This window comes from Corvus moneduloides, chromosome Z (assembly GCF_009650955.1).
Source record: "Corvus moneduloides isolate bCorMon1 chromosome Z, bCorMon1.pri, whole genome shotgun sequence".
NCBI classification, from domain to species: Eukaryota; Metazoa; Chordata; class Aves; order Passeriformes; family Corvidae; genus Corvus; species Corvus moneduloides.
The window spans coordinates 14,675,742-14,697,821 of NC_045511.1; the positions used below are offsets into that span (position 1 = coordinate 14,675,742).

Consider the following 22,080-nt stretch of genomic DNA (forward strand, 5'->3'; position numbering starts at 1 on the left):
GATTAAGCAAGCTCCAAGGGCAGTGACATCATACCTGCAAAATGCCAAATCTAACTACACTTGGAGTTTCCTTTGGGTATTGCAAGTCTCTGGAGTGGAGTGAATGCACCAGAATCCTAGCTTTCATTTAAAGACTAAGTGAGCTTGTAGGCTTTTTGTTCATGAAGGAAAGCTTGAAAATATGGTACTTCAAAAATTTTCAAAAAAACCCACATTTATTACTACTTTTTTTTTTTCTTTTCTTATATTTTAAAGCATTTAAGTTTTGTGTAGTTGAACCTGAGAGTCTCCAATAACTCAACAAAACCAGCTTTAAGTAAAATTTAAATGCATTTATAAATCCTTGGAATTGGCACAGAGCTTTACTATTAAGACTTTCCTGTGACGGACTCCCATAAGATGCACATTCAAATCAGCAGCATTTTTAGCCAGCTGTGAAGTATCCCATACTGCTCTGTACAAAAAACACAGCAGCTTAATGGGGAGGGAAAGGGGGTTCTGCTGGACACCCCCTTTCTCCAGAGGCCTTGAGGAAAGGCTGGCAGTCTGCTCTTCAGTACATAGCTTTCAAAATCTTGGAGTGACATCCCTCAGAGGTTTGTGTGTATTGGTGGGGGGGCGTTTGCTTTCAGCGCGTGGTTAAGTGAAGAGCTATGAATGTTTTATGAAGAAAAGGGAAAGAACAGTGAAGGGTTCTGATTTCCAGTCGACGACGCTGGGTTGTTTATTCCCAGTGAAATGCCTGCAGCTGACCAAGGACTGAAGGGACAGCCTTTTCTTACACAGGAGTTGGTGACAGTGGCATTTGAAAATGAGTGAACAAAATACATGTTTGGGCATGTGCCAGATGGTTTTGTTGTCTGTATTGTGGATGTGTTCTTCTGCCCGTGTCTGGACTGCGTAGTGCTTGCAAGTGCTTTTGATTACTTTGCAAGGGTGTTTGATTTTAGTGGGCATTCAAGGGGAATGAGATGGGTGCCTGCATCAAGAGCAGCAGAGTCTTGCCATTTGCTCTTATTAAGTGCTCTGTATATGAATATTTGAGAGTGGATCAGTTAAGAATAAATCTGGAATTTTTTTGGTAATAAAATGTGTGATAGTGAGGAGTGCTGAGGAGTGCAAGCCAGGCACTGCACGACGGGTCTTGGTGTAACTTACGTTCCCAAAAGCTTTTGCAAGTCATTAAAGGCAATTTTATGACTGCATTGTTAAACTTTATTGAAAGGTCTGCTTCCAAACTGAGTTTAAGAACGGGACATTCAAAGTGACATCTTATGAGGAGAATGGATGATCATCCTTTCAGCTTGGGCTTGGTTGGGGCAGGCAGAGAGATTGTATTTCTCTGTTGTACTGTCTTCATTATGTGTGCAATGTACTTCATAGCAATAAAACTTCTCTGAAGCATTTTCGTGCTGTAGCTCAGTTCTGCTTTTTAACTAGATAAATATAGTTGACTCTTGCCCCTGCATTTAACACAGTGTCTCATGTGTCTAATTTATTTTAAAGTGTCCTCTGTCCTGACATGTCTTGTTACTCAGCAGGGCTTTTATCAAGGCATTGAACATTCCAGTTAAACCTGCTGGGATATTGCACATCTGCAACGCTTTCAAGTTAACAAATTATCCACAGGTGTATGTTTTCAGGCTCAAACTTTTGGGTAACCTCTTAAGGAACCTGGTTCGGTTTTTCTTTTTCTCCTACCTGTGGTCTAAGGACTGGGATTCATTAGTATCATAGTTGTTACTATTATATTCATGTTAACATTCCCATTAGTAATGTTAGTATTGATAATTATTAATTATTCTTGTTATTTTTCACTTTGTTCTTAAGATATTGTTGTAGATACTGACCTCTTTGTTCCTGTATCTGAAAAAGTCGTATTTAAAAGTTTCAGGGATCAAGTGAAAAAAAAAAAAAAGCACATTTTATTCACTTAATACTCTGACGAACAACACTGGCCTAAAATCTGCAGGTTGCTTCCACAACCCTTGGGTTTGCTGGTATATTTAGCAGTTCTCCTTCTCAGAAACAAGCAGCAATTTGTGCATGCTCTTCACAGTTTGCCATGAAATGTTAATCATCTTTGCTACTTGGGCGTTTGGGTACTGCAAGAATGTTACTTGTGTGCATAACACACCCAGTCAGAAATAGCTGACCCGGTGCCTGGTGACTACGGCACATAGCTTAAAAATTGCCTCCGAATTGTGCATTTTGCTGTCTTGCAAGCTTGAAAACTTCCAAGGGTTTTTCATAATTCTGTAATCCTGGTTCTTCCCCTCTGTGACAGCGTCCTGGCAACTGCTTTACTTGTCTTGCTTGCTTGTTTTTCTCTTTCCTTTTTTGCTCTACTGATACTGTCACACTTGTGTTTCCTTGTGCCCAGTCCTGCCAGTAGGACTCATGGGAACCAGTTTTGTTTTGCATTTCATATTGCTCTGGATTTTGTAAACCGCTTTTTGGATAAATCTTTACATCAATTAAAAATAACCAAAACCAATAAAGGTGTTCTGAACATTGCTTATTACCTTGCTCATACTGAAAATTATTCTCCACAGAGGGTAAATTTGTTATTTACAATCTGTACGACAGCTGCCCAGTAAGAAATACTTGATTGGCAGTTGATAATTTGAAGTTGTTTTCTTTCCTGTGTCTCAAATCCTGCAAACCCCTCTGGAGAGGGAAGCACTGTGTGATGCCAGTCTGGTGCCTGCTGCAACAGCAGCTGCACCACCTGATGTTCAAGGTCCCCCTTGAACCACGTCTTGCTCCTCTGCAGCCCTGCACAGCTCATCCTTGAGTTTTGGTGAAGGGGCTTGAGGCTGCTGGTTGCTTCAGGAGGGATCAGGGCATTGAGAGCAGCGTCTCTGCGTGGCTCAGAAAAGCTGCAAACATCCCTGCAAGGAAACTTCTACGTGCTGACCCTGCTCTGTGCTGCCTCCTCCTTTCCACCTCCTTCGCTTGGACCACAGCTAACATAGCAAAGCTCAGCAGAAACACCAGTATAGCTTGGGCTATACAGGTGTGTGGTGATGGACAGATAGGTGCTAAATAGCTTCCTCCTGTACCCTCCCAGCCCTCTCTTGGTGTTCCAAATCCAAACTGAAGGACTTTCTGCACGTTTTCTCTCAGCGAGAAGGTTGCCGCATATGGAAGATGCACATCCTGAAGGGGACAGATGGGCTGGGAATCCAGATAACGGGAGGCAGAGGGTCGAAGCGGTCCCCTCACAGCATCATCGTCACCCATGTGGAGGAAGGCGGCTCTGCACACAGGTGAGGTGACAGTGGTGCCTTCATGGTGGTGGGTGTGATGGAATGTCCACGGCCCCTGCTGTTAGCTGGATTCACAAGAAAAGTGTAGGGGTTTTGCCCTCCCACTGTGTGAGGGTGAGAATATGGCATTTTTAGCTTAAAAATACGTTTTTATGTTTGATCACTGAAGCTTGTAGAAGAAGGTTTAGTCCAAACTGTAGACAGATCAAACACTTCCTTGGTGGTTGGAGGGAAAACCAAGGAGCCGCATGGCTTGTAGGGCTTTTCCCCCAAGTTCCTTTTTGGAAGATGTGCCTTTCCCATGGGATCTGTTGTGCAACCCAGGGTGCTCACTGCCAGCCCTGCTGTTCCTGATGGGGTGGAGATGGAGCAGAGATGGGGCTTGCTGCTATTGCCTGACCTAATCCAGTGGGTCACAGAGAAGACTTGTGGAGTTTCAGCCCTGCAAAGAGGGTGAAATGCTCCTGGCTATAACAATGATTTCCTCATTGTGGGAAATTCCATTTCCTCAAAGTGGGCACCTTTCTGAGCCCCGCTTCCTAGAAAGTAACACTAACTAGTAAGTGCAAGCCTAGCTTAGTAAGATCACGTGTTGTCCATGCCTCCAAATCCTGCCATGTGCCACTGGAGCCCAGCACTGTGGGAGAACCACCCTGCAGCTCCACGTTCCCGCTCTGTTTCTGCAGGGATGGCAGGCTGATGGCCGGCGACGAGCTTCTCATGATCAACGGGCAGTCACTGGTGGGGCTCTCCCACCAGGATGCCGTGGCCCTCCTTCGCTCGGCCGCTGGCCTGGTGCAGCTGGTGGTCTCTAGCAAGGTACAGACATTTCCTGGGTGGTCTCACAAATGTATAACCACAAATGTTTGTGCAAGTGCTGCGTGAAAAAGGCGTATTTTCCATAGGGAATCACATGTGCACGTTTGCTGCGCTGAATTTAAGGCACAGCAAGGGGAAATATATCAGTAGCTGCCGTAAGTCTACGGCAAATCAGCTCAGTATAGTCCGAATTAATGATTTGCTTGTACTGTCACTGTCACTCAGTGTGCAGATGAGTATTTATTCCTGCAGACATTACCTAAGTTCTGGCCAAAACCATTTTCTTAAAATTACATGCTAAGTAAAGCAGGCTGTTCTGAGCCTCTTCTGCTTCCTGCCTGCACAGGCTGTGTACCTCTCATCTCTGTCCTATCTGTGTGCCTGAGATTTCTTCATGATGATCTCTTGGCTCGAGTTCCTTTTTTGTCCTTGTTAATAGTGTGGAGTGGAGCTCTTACAGATAAAGAAATGTGAAATTTCAGGGAAATGAGAGTGGAACTTAGTAATCAGTTGGACTCTTCATTCTGTCTTGATCACAGAAGAGGTTGAGGGGATATTACATAATATTTTCGTTCTTTGTTTAAGAAGATCTTGCTCAGCCCTGTTTGCTCTTCTCCATGGTTCACATCCTGCTTCCCCTGGACCTGGGTTGCCACAGGTGTTTGGTGGGTGGCCAGTCAACTCCCAAAAGCACCCAGGGGTCTCAAATTAGGATATGTCTGCAAGGTGAGGGTCACCAGGGCCTTTGAGGTGGTGACAGGAATATTGCAGCCCAAGTGGAGCACTTGTATACCTGCATTTCCAGGGTGTCAGCAAGGCACTGTGTCAGTATTTTTAAATTTTTGATTAGCTTCACCTTCAGATTTCCCCAGCCATCTCAAAGCAGGTTTCTGTGGCTTTAGCGTCTGGATGCTCTTAAGGCTTCCCCAGGCTCTGTATGCACATGTTTTTCAAGAAGAGACACTATTCCACCATATTCAAGGTGAAGAGCCTGTGACTTCTCTAACATTTCTTTTAGACATTGAAGTTCATTGCAGACCTTCTTCAGGGTCACAGTCTGGTGTTAACCCCACCAATGTTTTTTCTGAATACACCACACTTTGACCTGAAGTAGGTACATTTTGTGTACTGGAGAGCTGGGCTCTCCCAAAATACAAGGCAGTAAGCTGCATGTATTTCTCCTTAAAATTAAATGCTTGTTCATATGGTCACGTCATCGAAATAATCATCATGCATAAGCTTAGGACATAAAACTTCACTGTCCTGATCAGGCTGTGAATCTGCTTGTCTGTGCTCTGTGCACTCGGACACTTTTCATGGCCCTGGAAGGGGGGGACTTGGAAAGGCAAGCAGTAGGGAATACAGCCTGTGCTGTGTTTCTGGCAGCCCCAGAAAAGGTGTGGATAGGTGAAGTGTTCCCCAGCAGCTCCCTCTGGGCATTATTTGTTAGCATAGGAATTCAGCTTTGCCTTTTGGCCTGGTGAGTGCTGAATAACACAGAATTTGTTCTAAAAGTAATGAGTCTGTCTGGCCACTGCTTTTGGCTGAGGCACATGTTTGCCTGCCAGAAAAGATGGCAAACACTGGAAACAGATGCTGGAGCATCAGGACTGACTTGGTAGAGGATTGGTAGGTCAGCTTGCATTGTATTCTCCTAAGTAGGGTTGTCAGTGTATTATTCTTATGTGTGTAGGTAGATAAATATGTGAAGGGAACATCCACAAGGAGGGAACAGGAGCACAGGGTGTGATTTGGGATGCAGTGGAATGAGTAATGGGGTCTGTCAACTCTCAGACCACTCGCAGTGACGTTTACTAAACCCAAAGTGGGGAGGAACTGGCTGCTGGAGAAGCATTTATTTTAAATTCTCCTTTATGAAATCTAAATGTTTTAAATGTGTACTGGCATATGTTTACTATATATGCACTTTAAAACCAAGCCTGCTTTTTATAACCAAACCATTAAAAGTTTGAGCACATGGAAGTGTGTAACCAGGGGGAGGATTACCAGGGAGCTCACACTGGGCAGGTGAGGTGGAGCAGTTTTACTGTGACACTGCTGTTTTTCTGCATGTGATGTAATACATTTTTTGTCTCTCGGGTAGGAATCTTCCGAAGGCGATCTTCTGAAGTATCCTTCTACCAGTTTGCCAGACTTGCTTAGCACTTGCTCAGTCCAAGACTCTGTCTCTTGCACTGACAATAAGGAAAACGAAGAGCCAGAAGAAGAAGATGTGAAAGGAGTGAATGTGTCTCCTGAAAAACTGGTTGCTGTAAGTGTGGTTTTGGTGTGACATTTTTACTCTCTCTCTCTCTCGATGCCCATTTGCATCTGTCACATTCTTCTATAGCCTGACATGGAGCAGGTCCTCGGGACGAGGCAATCCCATCCCAGCCAGCCGTTCTCCGCACAGGAAGCGGGTGAGAAGCTGGAATGGGGATGGCATTTACCACAGCCTCTGCCATCTCTGCGCTGCAGCAAGGCAGCAGCACACGGAGCAGGAGCTCTCGAGACCTCCAGCCTATGTTGCAATCGTGGTTTTGTTTTTCTCTTCGATTGTTTTCCACCCACTTCCACTGCTTTTGTTGGATCTGATGCAAAGTCTCTCGCCGTGCTTACGCAGTTACATGATCTTCTTTCCCCTCCTTTTGTAACAAAACTTCTTTAACAGTTTATGATCCAAGTCTTGAACTTTGTATTTGCTCTGTTGAAGCCAACAGACTCTTTGGAGAAGGGATAGGAATTTCTGGCTGTGAACCATAGTTGAAGTTCCGCTGAGTAAATGCTGCCAGTTGATAATCTCACTTGTATTCCCTTCAGGGCTGCATTAAGAAGAGATTAAGTGGGTTATTGTTATTTATTTGTAATGTAGGAGCTCTGTGAAACTTCATAGGTCTTCTGGGCCTCTCTTGTATTGTACAGACAAAAAATAAAATGTTTCTAATCTAAAGAGCTTGCGGACTTGTTTTCCAGCAAGGGAAGGCATGTGGATTCACTTGAAGCTTTTATCTATTTCTTATTTTTCCTTCTTGTCTTCCCCTCCCCCTCTTGTCTGTGACAGTTAAAATAAATCAGTTAAGCCTCTGGATGGCTCAGATATGATACTGGTTTGGTGATTTGTTTTGATTTTATATTCTTACGCCTGAGCAAAAAAGGCTGCTCCCCAGGATGAGTCTCATGCTGTAGTCTAGCTGATGCTGGTGTTCACTTCCTACCTGCCTCTCATCTCTGACTTACTTTGAGTCAATGTTTGTAACAATTCTCACTCTCACACATCTCAGTACTCTGACAATTTTGTTATTTCTTCACTGTCTTCTCTTCTATGTGCCAGAGTGCCTTTTTGGGGGGAGGAAGAGAAAAAAAATAAATGGAGGATGCTTAGCATGCTGATGTTGGTGTAGTGTTTGTGTGCTAACTTGAGTGGGCATTTAAGCATTCTTTTGACTATCAAAATACTTCAAATTCTTCTATGTATCATGCTTCCAGTTCTGGTAGTTTCTAATAAGGCTATGGCTCAGCAGCACTTAAATATAAAAATCAATTTTGACAAAATTTAATTATGTGTGGCTTCAGGATTAAGCTCTCTGGCATTCCAGTGACTCTTTTAGCACACACGAGGAGTTATTTGTCACTTGGTTGGCTCATGTGTTTTCCAGCAACCGTGCCTGGTTGCCAGTGATGGCTTTTTTATCAAGCGTTTCCCTTCCAGATTAACATAATGCTCAGGGAAGCTCAAGATGGTTGAGGTGCACGTGACCATGAGGACACAGCTGCATGAGCCTCCCAGAGCCCTTCAGCTTGGACTTGAGTTTAGAGCCTGATGTCCTTTCCAGTGCCACTGCAGCTGGCAGTGATGGCAGCCACTAACTCAGAGCCAGCTGGGTTTGCCTGCCTGACTGGTATTCTCGCCCCTGATGGCAATAGCTCTGTGCTTTCAGAATACATCATGGAAAGGCTGAGGGGAAATCACAGAAATCTGGGTACAATAAACACTTTAGAAGAGCAGCAGCAAGATTTCCTTTTCTTTGTGTTTTCTGCTTCTATTAATTTCTTTTGTTGAAAGGATGTAATTTAAAGGAATGTAATAAGTTATTGGTGACTCTCTGGGACCTCTTCTGTTTTTGCTTGATCTGCAGCTGAAATCATTGCTTTTCTGATCCAAAGCACAGAATGTGTTTGTGTTCCCCTTGCAATTGCTGTGTCAGCCTCGGAGTGGAGACAGGGCTCTCTGCAGCCTGGGGTGGGCAGTCTGCACAGTGTAAACCTCTCTGCTTTACATCCTCGTCCATCCTCATTGGGTGTGGGCAGCCTGAGCTGAGCTGGGCTGTGCAAATACTGCATACCACCAGCCAGGACAGAGGAAGGTAAATGTATGGAAAAGATAAAATTCATGTGGCTTTTTTCCACCTGGCAAGACTTGGGGGGGGATTTTCCATAACAAAGCTTAAAAGCTGATTTCAAGGCCAGTATGAAATCAAAGCATCAAAAGATTTTATTTTTAAATATATATAAATGTATAGTCAAATAGCTTATTGCAAAATCGCTTTGGAAATCACTGTTCTTTGCTGCTCTCACGCTTTTGATGATATTCATGTGTCTTCTCTTTCTCTCACATGTATTCCATTATATCTGTACTGTAGATAAGAGATGACAGCGTGACTGAGGATTAAAGCAGGAACTAAGCTGAACTATTTTTAATCAGTGCAAATGTAATTGTATTAGACTTCCACGATGGGTTGTACTCAAGGGCAGGAGCAGGTAACTGAGACTCTGATCTCAGTATAAGAGTCAAGACATCTTAGATTTGAAGCTGATTCTCAACTCAGCCCTGTCCAGGAGTTACCTTTCTTACCTCTGACAAGAGGTTAATGGATTTTCTTGTTTACTCTGTGGGGCTTTGGAGGGACTTAAAGGGATGCTGTCAGGTGCTGGGTGGTTATGTCATAATGAGTAATTCAGAGTGTTTTATTGTCAGCTGAGGCTTCACTGTCCCTTTTCTGACCCAGAACAATGTCTGTCTAATTATTAAGTCTAGAAAATACTACAAAACTTTCAGGAGCTTCTAGGTTTGTCAAAGATTTATTCTGTTGTTAACTTCTCTGTGAATGTAGTTCACTGCTGAGTATTCAAAACCTTAATTAATAGACGTGATGGACTTGCTGCTTTAGCACCTGATTGCCTAAAGGCTGAACCAGGCAGAAAAAACCATCACTTGGAATGAAGGTATGTATTCAAATCTTCATCCTTGTAGCTACTTAGAACTCAGCTGGACCAGGCTCTCGAGGAAACTGATGTAAGTTGTGTCACTGTTTTGAAATGGGCCGCCCCCCCAAGGTCCCTTCCAACCTGGCTTACTTTAAAATTCTGTGAAATAAAATAATAAAAATGAAAATTATCTTGTCTAGAGGCTGGAGGCCAAAAAGTTTCCCCACGAGCAAGTTGTTTTTTCAACTCTCTTAAGTTCTGCTCCAGCATTTTCAGACAAGGAAATAGAGTCCGAGCTAGTCAGCTTCTGCAGGATACAGCAGAAGAGTTTAGTGGCCCTTGAAAACTGTAATTTAAGAGAAATACCACTTTAAGTCTTACTTGAATGTCCACTTGTTAAGTTTCATTAATAAAAATCACATAATACAATTTTATTTGAGTTTGCTTTTGCAGTCTCCTTATGTAAAGCCCTGTTTAACATTAAACATGCCTTAAAGTTCTAACTTTATTCAGCCTTGTGCTGCCAGGCAGAAAAAGGATTACATTAATATCCTTAAAGTGCATTTCTTTCAGAAGTAGTTTGGCCAAAATGTTCCTTAACTTCAGACACGAAACTTCAGAGAGTTGTGTTGTCCTTTAGGACAGCACAACAATTTTAGGGATTTTAAACTCCTCCACCCTAACCCATATTTTGCCGTGTGCAGTTGACACTGCTGTTCTAAAATGTCACTATTTATGTCCAAGTGTGAAATAGGATAATACGATAGTATTTGCCTTGGACGATTTATTTTTAATTCTAATTCACTTTTACTAGTTTTTCTGTTGCTTGAAATTGAATCTGTCACTGTATTGCTGGCTGGTGGAGCAACCTGGGAAGTGAACTCTAAAGAGAAGGCTCATCTACCAAGAGTTTGCAAAGTGTCCAATGAATTTGGGGCATTTTTGGTCCCTAGACAGAAGCATGTGCCATTCTTAATTGCTTCAAAAGTTACTTGCCTATGTATGGTTCCATATCTGATGGTCTGAGTATTTTTTTAAACGTTCAGCTTCAGTGACCACCTTCATATTAATGGCTTGAAATTCTAGCAAGTTAGTAAACACAGCAAGAGGGTGTCTGCCTCAGAAGGTTTGGATCTGCAGTTGCTGGAGGCAGGGATGGAAGGCTGGGGACTGCTTCTTTGTACTTAAATCTTGTGTTTTCCCTTGGGCATCTGCCAGTCCTGATGCTGGAGGCAGGACCCTGAGCTGAGTCTACTCCATGGAGAATGGAACTGTGCAAAAGAGGAAGGGAGGTCATCCTTACCTCTGCCTTTGGAGGGGGCGCTGGGAAGAGAATTTGCCTCCCTATGCCCAAGCTCACTGTGCAGGCAAGCCCTGGGGACACACCCTCTGGCATCACCCCCAGCTGCGTGACCCTCTGCTGTGGGTATCAGGGCCTTTCTACTCATATTTAATCATTTTGAGATGAGCTGAAGTGTGTGATCTGTGCCATCGCACCAGCACTGGGCACGTTGCACGTGGACACAGCCATGACCCAGCAAGGTCTTCACTCTCCTACCAGGAACAGAAACAGGATGTCTCCTGTTTAAGGTTCCTTTCGTGATCCAGGTTACCTGATCCCTGCCAAAATCCACTTGTGGTTTTCATGCAAGACATGTAACTGAAAGGGGATGAATAAACCTGTTTGGTGAACGTGAAGAATTGCATTTGTTTAGCTAAGTTCCCTCCCTGTTTATATATTTTTTTCTGTGCTATAGGACTAACTAGTTGTTTTCTGCCATGAGCCTTTCTGTCTTACCAGGGAATCCATACATAATTACCTGTAGCCATGCAAGCATAATGAAGAGGATAACAATGCCATAACTTTAAAAGCAGTCTTGGGGTCAAAAGTTCTTCTGGAAACACTGAGAGAGAATTTCAGAGAAAGCATTAGCATTGAGAAGGAACAGGAAGCATAACTCAACAATTAAATGTGTGCAGAGCCTGGGGAGGGGCCCTCGTTACTTGGAGTACTGGAATGTTTGTTCCCATTAGGGCACTGCAGTCTCAACACAGGCTGCATAAACATGTCTCACTCCTCAAACAGCACTGCATGGCTGGAAGAAAAGCAAGAAGATGATTTTCCTGGCAGAAATTTGGTTAGCAATGAAATGCGTTACTTAGGGTGGCGGGAAAGGAAGAAATTGAAGAGCCTGGTGTGGGGCTTGGTTATGTCCTGGGAATGGTTCAGTAACTCTTTTCATGGTGAGGTCTGGCAATGTTTGCAGATCTTGCCTTCTGCCACATCACCCTTGGAGATGAGGCAGGCAAGGGCTGTGTCCAGCTACACCTTGGCATGGCTCAGAGCTGCTGCTCAGCTGTAAATGCTGAACTTGTTGAAAGTCTGGCTGAACTGTACCTTTCTGAGGTACGGTCTTGTCCAGCATATCCATGGGTGCCCAAGCAGTACCCTTCACCCATGCTGTGGCTGATGAGATGCTGAGTCCTACAGTGAATCCAGAAGCAAGTTTTCAGAGTAAAGTTAGGAATTTGGCCAAGAGGAAATGACAAAATGCTTGGAGACCAAATCTTGGTCACACAGATCGTGTTGTTTCTAGAAGCCCTATCACATTAAAATAAGCATTTGCAGTTCGACTTGTTGAGGGTGGGTTGCTCAGCCATGGGCTGATTGTGGTGGTGTGACACTGGTCAGGGCTGGAGGAAGGTGTTGGCACACATCACATGAGCTGGGGGAGGAGGAAGAGTGCTGAAAGGCCCCCAGGGGGTGCAGTGTCACTGAATTACTGTTTTTCATACATTGTAAAATTCACCTGTCAAGGAGACATTAACATGAATGCGTTCTTCATGTCAGGAGGGAGCTCCTCAGAGCACTCATATCATTCCCTGTGCCTGGCTCCCAGCCCTTCTGGGCCTCTTCCTGCTGCCTCCATCTTTAAGGCAAGACCAGAGAAAACTTTCACCCAGGGGCCCAGGGGCCAGTACTTGAAGGGTTCTCTGTAGATGTGCTGCAGTCTACAAAATGTGAAATACCTCCTCTTGCTTTGGCTGGTGGAAGATAACCTTTCTGACTTGACCATAAATAACAGTGTAGAAAAGGCCCCCAGTTATAATTTTTGCTCTTCCTATGTGATATATTTGAAAGCCAAGTCAGCAGAGTAATAGAAACACAAGTTTATCTACAGTACAGGTTCTGTATGGTCTTTGTTTTTGTGAATGAGGGCTCTTCCCATAAAGCATCAGATACAGTACAGCCTGTCTCTCCTTTGGCTGTTTGGATAACTGCCCAGTTTTGAAGGAGATGAACTGCCTTTAACAAGCTAAAAATAACACCCTCATGGCACTGGAACAAGAGAAATGCTGTCGCAGCCATGCGGTTCACATACATTAGCAGAAGGATGATACAGGCTCTAGAATTTTTGAGTTAGTGTGGATGTCTCACTACCACATCTGCAAATTTTTGAGCATGTACGCTGTCCAGTCTTGGTTGGGATCAGGTAGAACTCATTTGAGATGTGCTGTGCAGCCTGTATAATGTATGAGGCTTCAGATCCTTGAAGATGCAGGTATGAAAGACACGTAATTTTTACATATTCCATGTCTTCTTGTGTACTTAGGATGGTATAAAATGCCAGTTTGGAGTTGAAATCCAGAGCTCCCACCAGTGGCATCATGGGAATGCTCTCTGCAGCTGTTGGTTGATGTCAGTATTAAGAAGGTCTTGTTTCATTCTCAGGAGAACTGTTTGAGGCGTGATTATTGCATGTTTTGTCCCTTACTGGGAATAAAAAGGTTGTCATTATTTAAAAAAAAAGAAAGAAAAAAAGATAAGCAGTTTATTGTTTGTCAGGATGCAAAGGCTCCGGATTTGTGCTAAGCCATGAACTGAGCATGTATTAAACAAAATAATGGAGTAGCTGAACTAGCTTTCACACTGCTTGAGTTCCATGTTTGTCATAGATTCATGGAATCCTTTAGGTCTCTGCTGTTTACTAAGACTGGTCTTCTGGGATCTCTCTGCAGCACATAGAGACATCTCGTGGGCAGTGACTAAACTACATGGAAAGCATGTGTCCTGCTTTTTTGATGTTTGGGGGGAGAAAAAGGATAAAGCATAAAAAGGAGAACAGGAGGGATCTGTTTGTGTGCGTTTGATTTTCTTTAGCTCAAAAGCTGTTTCTAGTGAAAATCATAGTATACTGCAGAAGAAGAGTAATCTGGTCCAAAAAGGATTGGGAGCTGTTTAGCTGGGAGCATCTTACTGTTTCCAAGTGCATGTGTTGTCTGCGATATGTGTTTCTTGGAAAACTTGGCTGCGTTAGCCATTTCCTGCATTTCTTCCTGTTTAAAAGGACATGTTTTAGAAGATTTTTTTCTCTTCAAAACATTATTAATAATTTTAGTGACTCTTTGGAAGTCTGAAAATGGAGTCTGCTTTGCCTAGTTGCAGCTCTTGACCAGTGAGTCATTGGAGCCAGCACAGCTGGGATCCTGCGACATCAAGAATCTGCCAGCATCCTCTGAACATGGTCAACACATTGTGGCTCCTGCTATCACAGACATTCAAGAAGGTTTTGGAGAGTCTTGTAAAAAATAAATACAACATTATGGAAGATGAGAGTAGCTCAGCTCTGCCATAGTGCATTTCCAGTCTGTTTACAGAGTGTGCATAGGCAGATAATGCTGCTGTCTTTGTGCTAGTGAATGCCAGGTTTTGTTTCTTGTGTGTGACTACTCTGTAGATTTTGAAAAGAGACACAAAAATAACTGTGCCTCCTGAAGTGAATAGTAATTCCTTGTCGAGCAACTACTGCATTATACTGAAGGCTTAAGGTCGCTTTTGAGTGCAGGCATTCGGTAAAGTGGCAGACTAGATGTTCTTAGAGACCACTTTAAAAGCTTTTGTTTTGTTTATTTGGCATTTCCACCTATTCAGAAAGCTAGGCAGCTCCAGTTCTTGACTGTTTATCAGATTTCCTGATCTGTTGCTGCGCATGAACCAAGAGGTTTCCAACACTTTCTTTAAAATTAAGTAAAGGAGGCCTTGGGTTCCCATCTCCTTTGCCTGGGTGGGAGGAAGTATGGTCTGCACCAATGGTACCAGCACAGGGAATTCCTAGGCAAGCTTCTGGGGAAGGTGGTGGATGCTTTGTTATATCAGTGCTGCTAAACACAGCCCAAATTTGAGCCTTCCTGAAGCCTCCCTGGTCAATTAACAGAACTGCTGTCTGCTCTGTCAGCTTTGCACCAGCTTTTTTGAAACCAGGGCACTGTTTTTTTCTGAGGTGCCAGTTTAAGGCACTGGATTAGTGCTGATGTGGAGGTGATGTTCCTTATCTTTTCCTCCATCCCTGGCTCCAAGTTGTTCTCTGCTTTTGTGTCATGACAGAGGGGACTAGTAACGCAGTGCCCTTTGGAGGAGGGGAATCCTCTAGCTTTCACCAAAAATTGCTAAGTCTGGATTTAATCTGGACTTCTTGTGAGCCCCATTGGTTCAGTTGAGGGAGCTCCCTGGGTCTTGGGATGTGCTGTGCTTTGGAAAAATGCCCCTGGGTGCTGCAGCCCCTGATGCAGTATGTCCCAGCTCATCAGCCTCCTCCTAGGATCTGTGCAGCTTTGTACATGCTCTAAAACAGAGCAGTAAGGCATGGAAAACTCAGTGCTGTCCAAGATTAGAAAATCCATGTCCTCTGCATCACTTGCAGTGTTAATTCTCGTAAATTATAGTGCTGCAGTTCGTAATTTGTCTGTGAGATGGATTCAATTAAAGTGAAAAACAGCTAATTTAAAAGTGAAGGTATTTTACTTTCTGTGCAAGGCAAAGGGGCGTGTGGAGCTCCCTGCCTAGTGGATACATTTAAGGCTTAAAGCATGCTGTGCCCCATAAGGCAATAAGTAATTGCACAAATGACTGAAACAGCTAGAATTATACCGTATCTTGGAAAAAAATCTTGACAATTTTTTGAAAGTTAAAGACTTTAAGGCATCAGTTAGTCTCAAGGGACTAGGAAGAAAGACTCTGTGCAGGGAGCAGGTGAAGGCTTGCATTGGGTCTTGTGGGCATTGCTCTGAAGGGTCCGTGCTGGCTCCTCGTGGAGGCCTGTTGGGTTCCTCCTGATGGCTGCCCCACAGACAGTGGTGTTGGGGCAACTCATGGTTAAATGTTTGGGGTAGTGCTGCTTAAGGAAAAATTGTCGTGGTCAGAGACAAGGACAGAGTGCCAATGGGACCAGAGAAGATGCAGAATTTTCCCATGGAGCTTGGGCTGGGGCACAGCCATTCCTCTTTCACATGGCTGTTCTGAGGAAGGGCGGTGGTCTTGCTGGTGGACTTGCTTTGCCAGTGCGGGTAGGGCAGAATTTGGCATGCTGCAGACTTCTCAGTCTGGTTCTCGCTGCTTCATTCCCAAACCACCAGCATAAACTGGCCTGCATGTTGCTAGTGCTCCTCAGCAGAGCCAGCCAGGCTGTGCCACGGGGAGTCGGGTGGGCTCGCTGTTGGGAAGGGCAGCAGCTGAGGAGCTCTGCAAGGGCAGCAGAAAAGCAGTTTGCTTATTAAATTATATCAACCTCTGTGTGCCGTCTTGTTTTTGTAGATAGGCAGGGATTGCCAAGATGTTTGCGGTTAAACAATACAGACTGTCATAATCCTGCTCTTCATCTCGCCTAATTAAGAGCCTGGTCACGCTGGAGCTTTGCCCAGGCGAGGACTCTGAGGGCAGTTGTTCATTCTGGTGCAGTGCCAGGACCGCGAGTCCCTGATAGCGCCGTTTCCTTTGAAATCAATTGAGATGTCACCGTCACTTGATCCCAGAGCTACTTAATGAACTGGCAAAATGGGCTCTATTTTTACATCTCCCTTCAAACCACTGTGCATGTTAAAGCTCCCCTTGTCCTTAATGCTGGGATGGCACTGGGCAGGATTTATTGGTTTAGTTTAATAAGAGACCTACAGGACTGAAATAATAAGCTTCATTTCCTTGAAAGTGAGGAAAATTAAAGTGGCATGGTTAAATCTGGGCAGCCACCTCGAGACAGTAAAGCGATATGTTCACAGCCAGAAGGATAAGGTGGAGCTGGGTTTTTCTTCTTGTGTAAGTTACAAGGGAGCCAAAGATTACAGACACACACGTCTTTGGGGAGTTCTTGCAGGCTTTGTAGATCAGATTTCTAAGTGTTTTCTGAATAGGATAAAACTCCTGGTGGTTTATTAGGCAAGCTCAACAACTTAAAGAGTATCTACTTCATTGCAAATGCTAGTGTCTTCCCCTATGTGTTTATAATTAGCGTCAGAAAAATACTTCTAGTAAAATAAAAAATACCCACAGACATAGATAGTCTAAATGTTTTTACTTCCTAATTGTTGTCTGAAGCCTATTTGGATAAAATATAATTTCAGGAAGCTGCTGAGAATGTCTTGAGGCTTTCCCTAGCATTGGCGTTTGCACACGTGACCTTCTGTGGATCATACATGGGGTTTGGGCTTTGACGTCTGTAGGCTCACAGGCTCCAGGATTGCCATGAGGGGAAGGTAGCGTGGGGTGCACAGTTTTAATACAAGTGGCAATTGTGTCCTGGTTTTCTACCCACCCCAGCAGATGAAAATGTATGGAGTTGCAGAATGCATTGGTACTTTTCTCCTGTGGCACAAAAATCAGCAAAAACCCCAACCTACCGGCAGCAAACCAAACTCAAACCTCATGTAGTAGAGGCACAGGATGTACTGAACAGGTCACCCTTGAGCCTGGGCTCAAGGTGGAAACTGGCCCTGGTAGAGGTGATTTCAGCATCTTTTTGTACACTGCTACAACCTAAGTCATTTTTTCCCCTGTCCTCTGAGCTGGAGGAAGTGATCCAGCTTTGCGCTGGGAGCTGTGTGGTCTTATCAGGTGTGACTGCCCATGTCCATGCAGGCTGCTTAAAGCAAACAGCTCTATAGCTCCAGACTTGAGCTGCATTGTGCTCAGCTCCAGAAAAGTCAGATTCGACCCATCCCTGTCTGTTCAGATAGTTAAACAGCACACCAGCAAAACTGGCTGCTTTAGGGAGACATTCCTCTTGTTTTTCTTCATCTCTGTGCTTCACATATTCCCCACCACAGAGTTGGCACTGGCCCTGGGCACCAGTTGGTTTGTTGGCACCTGTAAAGCCACCAGCTACATGATTTTTTGTGTCTGTGGAAATGATTTCTACCCTTCTACAGGGGAGGCATACTCAGTTCATAAAGAGTGTTCTCGCTTGTGGGGTAAATTTCAATGTATCTTTGTGAGATCCATGAGGTCCTGTCTTATTTCCACATGCTTCTGCTGTCTTCTGGATATCCCAGAAGTCTCTTGGAAGGAGAGCTTGTGATACTTCGGCTGTGGCCTAATTGCTGATGGTTTGGGTGTCTTGGGTGGGTTTTTGAATCTGATGTCTTACATATTTTCTGGAATGAATCCCTCATTAGGATGACCAAATCATAAGTGCTGGGTTTTTCAGACTAATGAGTGAATCACATGGTTTTAAGTTTACATGGATCTGTGAGCTGCAGAGCATTTGATGCTAGAAGTGGACTCTGAAGTAGTTGCTGCAATGTCTTGAAAAATCAAAGACTACTACCTAGGATGTACAAACTATGTAAATTAAGTGTAGCTGTTCGTGTTGAAGGGGAAGGAATAAAAAGCAGTTTCCATTCCAGCTTCCTGTTTTCTGCCAGTTTTATGTTTTCCTGAAGTTTCTACTGTTCAAACTGAAATCATGAAGTCTAGACTTTGCACAAAAGATAAACTTTGGCTTTGTTGGCTTGGGTATAAGAGGGACTGGGGGATGGGAGGCTGGTTGTGGGAAAGACTGACGTTTTTAAGACTGAATAGCAGAAGCAGAAATTATTTTTACAGGAAAGTGTTTGGTTACTTGGGTGGGGTTTTTTTAAAACTGACTTCCAGCAGTTCACCAGCACCTTCCAAAATGCACGGGCTGGGCAGAGCCTGCGCATGGGCAGTTCTGCTCCTCCTGACCACAGGATAGCAGGAGGCAGAGAACATGTGGCCGTGCTGCATACCTTGTTACTTGGCGTCCGGGCAAACACACTCGGTAAACAGACTTCTCCTGTCCTAGTGCATTTACTCAGGGTGGTGGGGTTGTGATTCCACGTGTAAACTTAAACTGCACATTTCCAGGCTTTTAAAGTGCTTAGCTGTCATAACTTTCTGTTAAAAAAGCTTTTCGTCATCAAGCTTTGCATTGGTGCTCAGCAGGTACTAACAATAAAGTAATGCTTCTTAAAAGTGGTTTTCTCTGTAAAGATGTGATGTCTGTGGAAGCCTGCAGAGCAGCACAAATGCAAGTGAAAGCTAGAATTTTGTTCAAATACATGCAAAAGCACCTGAATGAGGTGCCGCAAGTGCTGGATGCATTCTGGGGGCATTCGTGTGGTGTCTTGCAGAGGATGCAATGTCCAAAGGCATTGCTAAAAATTACTTACTGCAAATGTATGCTAGCTTAGTACAATGACATGTTTTGGAAACAAACATGGTATGCAATGGAATTTTCTGTTCCGTAATGAAAATGAGAAAAATGTCACCAACATCTCTAGTTTACAACAATTTTATTTCTTTTTAATTTCTTTTAGGTGCTGGAAACTGAGAAGTCTCAAGATCCAGCTTGTGCCGAAGTGTCCAAAGGAAACAATCAGAGTTCAGCTCTTGCAAGTGGCATACTGAAATACAGAAGTCGATCCCAAGGTAAAGCTGGGCTGATAGAAGATAGCAATTGTAGATTTTTAATGTGTATTTTTTTTAACTGTCTAAAAGTGAGATGGCATTCCTTTGAAATCATATTAAGTTTGTTTTGGAAGGAAAATCCCATCTATAAGATAATTGTATTCAGCCTCTTGAGCTGAACTATTGTAGGAACAGAAATATCATGCAAAACTTAGAAGTGTATTTCTTTTTTGTTTCTTTCGTTCTCTTTTTTTTTTTTTTAATAATTCAGTTTGCTCTGATCCAAATGCCTTTATGGTGACTAATCCCCAGATTTTCTGTTGCTTTGTCCCCACATCTTAACAGTAACCTGTGTGCACAGCTTGATCATGTTCAAAACCCTAATGCTTTCTGAGGCTCCCTCCCTCCTGTGTTCACTGTAATTTCCAATTACTAAGGTATTTTTAGCGTCCTCCAGGATGCTCCTCTGCCTGTAGCCCTGAGGCCGTGAGTTGGTGGCTCAGTGGGGATCCAGACCCTGTTCCCATGAGTGCTGATGCCCTTTGGCTATGGGTGAGGCTGAAGCATCTACCAGCCTGGACAGCAGCACGAGAAGGGAAGATGCATTCAGAGATGGGCAGAAAATACAGAATTACAACTGTTCTCCTAGAAGAAGGGAGGGAGAAATGATGGGAAAGGGTTAGTCGTAGGTGCCAGGGAATGAAGGAATGCCAGGATGCTGGTCCTGCCAAGATTGCGATCCTGTCTGTGTGCAGCAGCAGCAGCCTGTGTGCTGGGGGAAGGGGAGTTGAAAAGCAGAGGTAATTTCAGATCCCAAAGCAGGGAGCAGGTTTGAATTGCACTCTGGGCACTGGATACAAATTCTGCCTATGGATGCATCAGCAGAATTGTTTTCATGCTGAGTGAAAAAAAAGTGGCTGCCCCAGCTCTATGCTCCATCCCTCCCTGGCACTGAGAGCGATGCTTGCACAGTCTCCAGGCAAGGAGGAGGTGGCAGAAAATGTGTTTGGGGCTCTCCTGAGCAAATTTTCAGTGCGTCTACCTCAGCCCATGACTCCCTGTTCCTGGAGTACAGACAGGGCAGTGAGGATGAAAGCTGTGAAAACACAGCTGTTGCTCTCTGTGACAGCTACAACATAATGCTGGTTTAAAGTAATCTTAAATCCTCCTCATGAAATCCAGCTTGTGCATATTTGGCATGTGTCTTGGGTTTTCATCTGTAAAATAGGGGTTAATGGCCCTTCCCTGTGTGGTGGGGAAATGACAAGGATAAATGTGCGGGAACTGCTGTGGCCGGGGATTCTGCAGGGAGCTTGGAGAAAATGAGAATTGGAGGAGCCCTTGGTGCAAGGAGTGGGATACTCTGTGGCTAATTACAGGATGTCCTTCAAGACAAATAATTCTATTTGTTGCATGAACTCTGCACTCCTCTCTTTAAGACAAACTAGGATTGTTGCCAAAAGGAGAGAAAATAGCATTTTTTTGGCACATTTTTACTTCTTCCATTCCAGAAAAAATTCCCTCAAAGTGACATGACACCTCCAGAAATGAATACTGCTGCAGTGTCAGGTCTTTTAATTTTAAATACATGAAGCTTGAGAGCTTAGTGCACTGGCAAGTGCCATTGGGTGTGAACAGATGAATTTCTTTCCTGTCCCTGAGCTACTGACTCAATTATCTTCTTCTTTTCCTTAATACGATGAGTTCAGTATCACGGAAAGATTGCAGGAAACCTATGACAGCAGGAAAAGTTCCTGGTTGAGTGTGATCAAAACTGGTTTCTAACTGCCCGTCTGAGAAGCTGGTAGCATTGTCTTAAGGCACTTTAAGTTGGTTTTTTCAGGAGGTGATTATTGCCTGCTGGTGAGAGAGGCTAAAGCAGCTCTCAGATGTTTGCAGGATGTGTTTCTGTGGTTTTTCTTAGGTGCCGGATCCCGCTTGGAGTCTGTGGGAGAAGATGATGAGCTGACAGTGGAAAATGGTGAATCAAATTATGAAATAGCAGTGAAATATTCCCGGGGTGGAAGAAAGCACTCTCTGCCCCAGCAGCTGGAGTCAGCAGGAGCCAGACAGGTGAGAGGGAAGGCGGAGCTGGCTGTGAGCACCCCACTGTGCTCGGTCCTATGGCATCTGCCTGGAGCTCATAGAAGTGGGTGAGGGTCATGAAAAGAAGCATGTAGGTACATCATGGGTCTTGAACCAGGCCTGCAGACCAAAATGGGGTGTGTTGGCCACCTACGGAGAACTTCTTTGAGCATTATGAGGGAGAGTACTGCTTGCTCGTGGCCACAAGGTCCTAAGGCTGTTCATCTTAAAGTGTTGCAGTTCTAGAGATGTGAGGATTTTACAAAAAAAAAAAAAATCCTAATGCTCTTTATTTTAATTATTTCAAAATGTAGACCTTTCCCTTCTTTTTTCCTTTCTCTTTTTTTTTTAGCAGATAAGGACTTGAGTATATCATGAGGTTACCTTTAATCCTTTTAATTCAAATTGTGACTGATACATTTCAAAATGATTCTACTGTGAGAAATGTGGGAAAATTACTGTGGCAAGATTCACTTTGATTGTAGTGAGCTGGGGTTTCATCCCTTGAACATTCCTCTGAATATATCTCTAAGATACTGCATCCCTCTTCCTTGACACATACAATTTTCCCGGTATGACATCCCCAGTATCTGTGCCAAGCAATCAGAGCAATTATCCTTGTTTGTTGATATTAGGACTACCATATTGTGAAGAAATCTACCCGTTCCTTCAGTGCTGCCCAAGTGGAATCTCCATGGAGACTGACCCAGCCGTCCATCATTTCCAACATTGTCCTGATGAAAGGGCAGGGCAAGGTGAGGGTTTCTGTATGTTTCTCACATGTAGCAAAGCTGGCATTTAAGAGGTATCTCCTGTACTTCCAGCTGCCCTCAAGCTAGCCAGTAGTAATGCTAATGATAAACAAATCCCATTTCCAAACATAAATGCCAAAGTTACCCCTGCAAAGTACAGGGGATGTGATGTTCGTGTCGCGCACTTGACACAGGGTGGTTTCATTGTGGTTTGGTGCATCTCGCCATTACTGAGATATCACATATT

General features: G+C 44.0%; 1 protein-coding gene across 8 annotated transcripts in view; it reads left to right on the forward strand.

Moving 5' to 3' along the window:
- PDZD2 (PDZ domain containing 2) overlaps positions 1 to 22,080 on the forward strand; it is a 139,878-nt gene that overhangs the window by 81,053 nt on the left and 36,745 nt on the right. For 4 of the 8 annotated variants that reach the window (XM_032095501.1, XM_032095500.1, XM_032095499.1 and 1 more), the window contains 6 exons: positions 3,130 to 3,272; positions 3,959 to 4,091; positions 6,196 to 6,363; positions 18,906 to 19,017; positions 20,921 to 21,069; positions 21,717 to 21,836. In XM_032095501.1, coding sequence (XP_031951392.1) covers positions 3,130 to 3,272; positions 3,959 to 4,091; positions 6,196 to 6,363; positions 18,906 to 19,017; positions 20,921 to 21,069; positions 21,717 to 21,836 — 825 coding nt within the window. Of the gene's footprint in view, positions 1 to 3,129; positions 3,273 to 3,958; positions 4,092 to 6,195; positions 6,364 to 18,301; positions 18,368 to 18,905; positions 19,018 to 20,920; positions 21,070 to 21,716; positions 21,837 to 22,080 lie in introns of those variants that run through there. The other 4 variants (XM_032095505.1, XM_032095506.1, XM_032095507.1 and 1 more) reach the window with 3 other exon arrangements.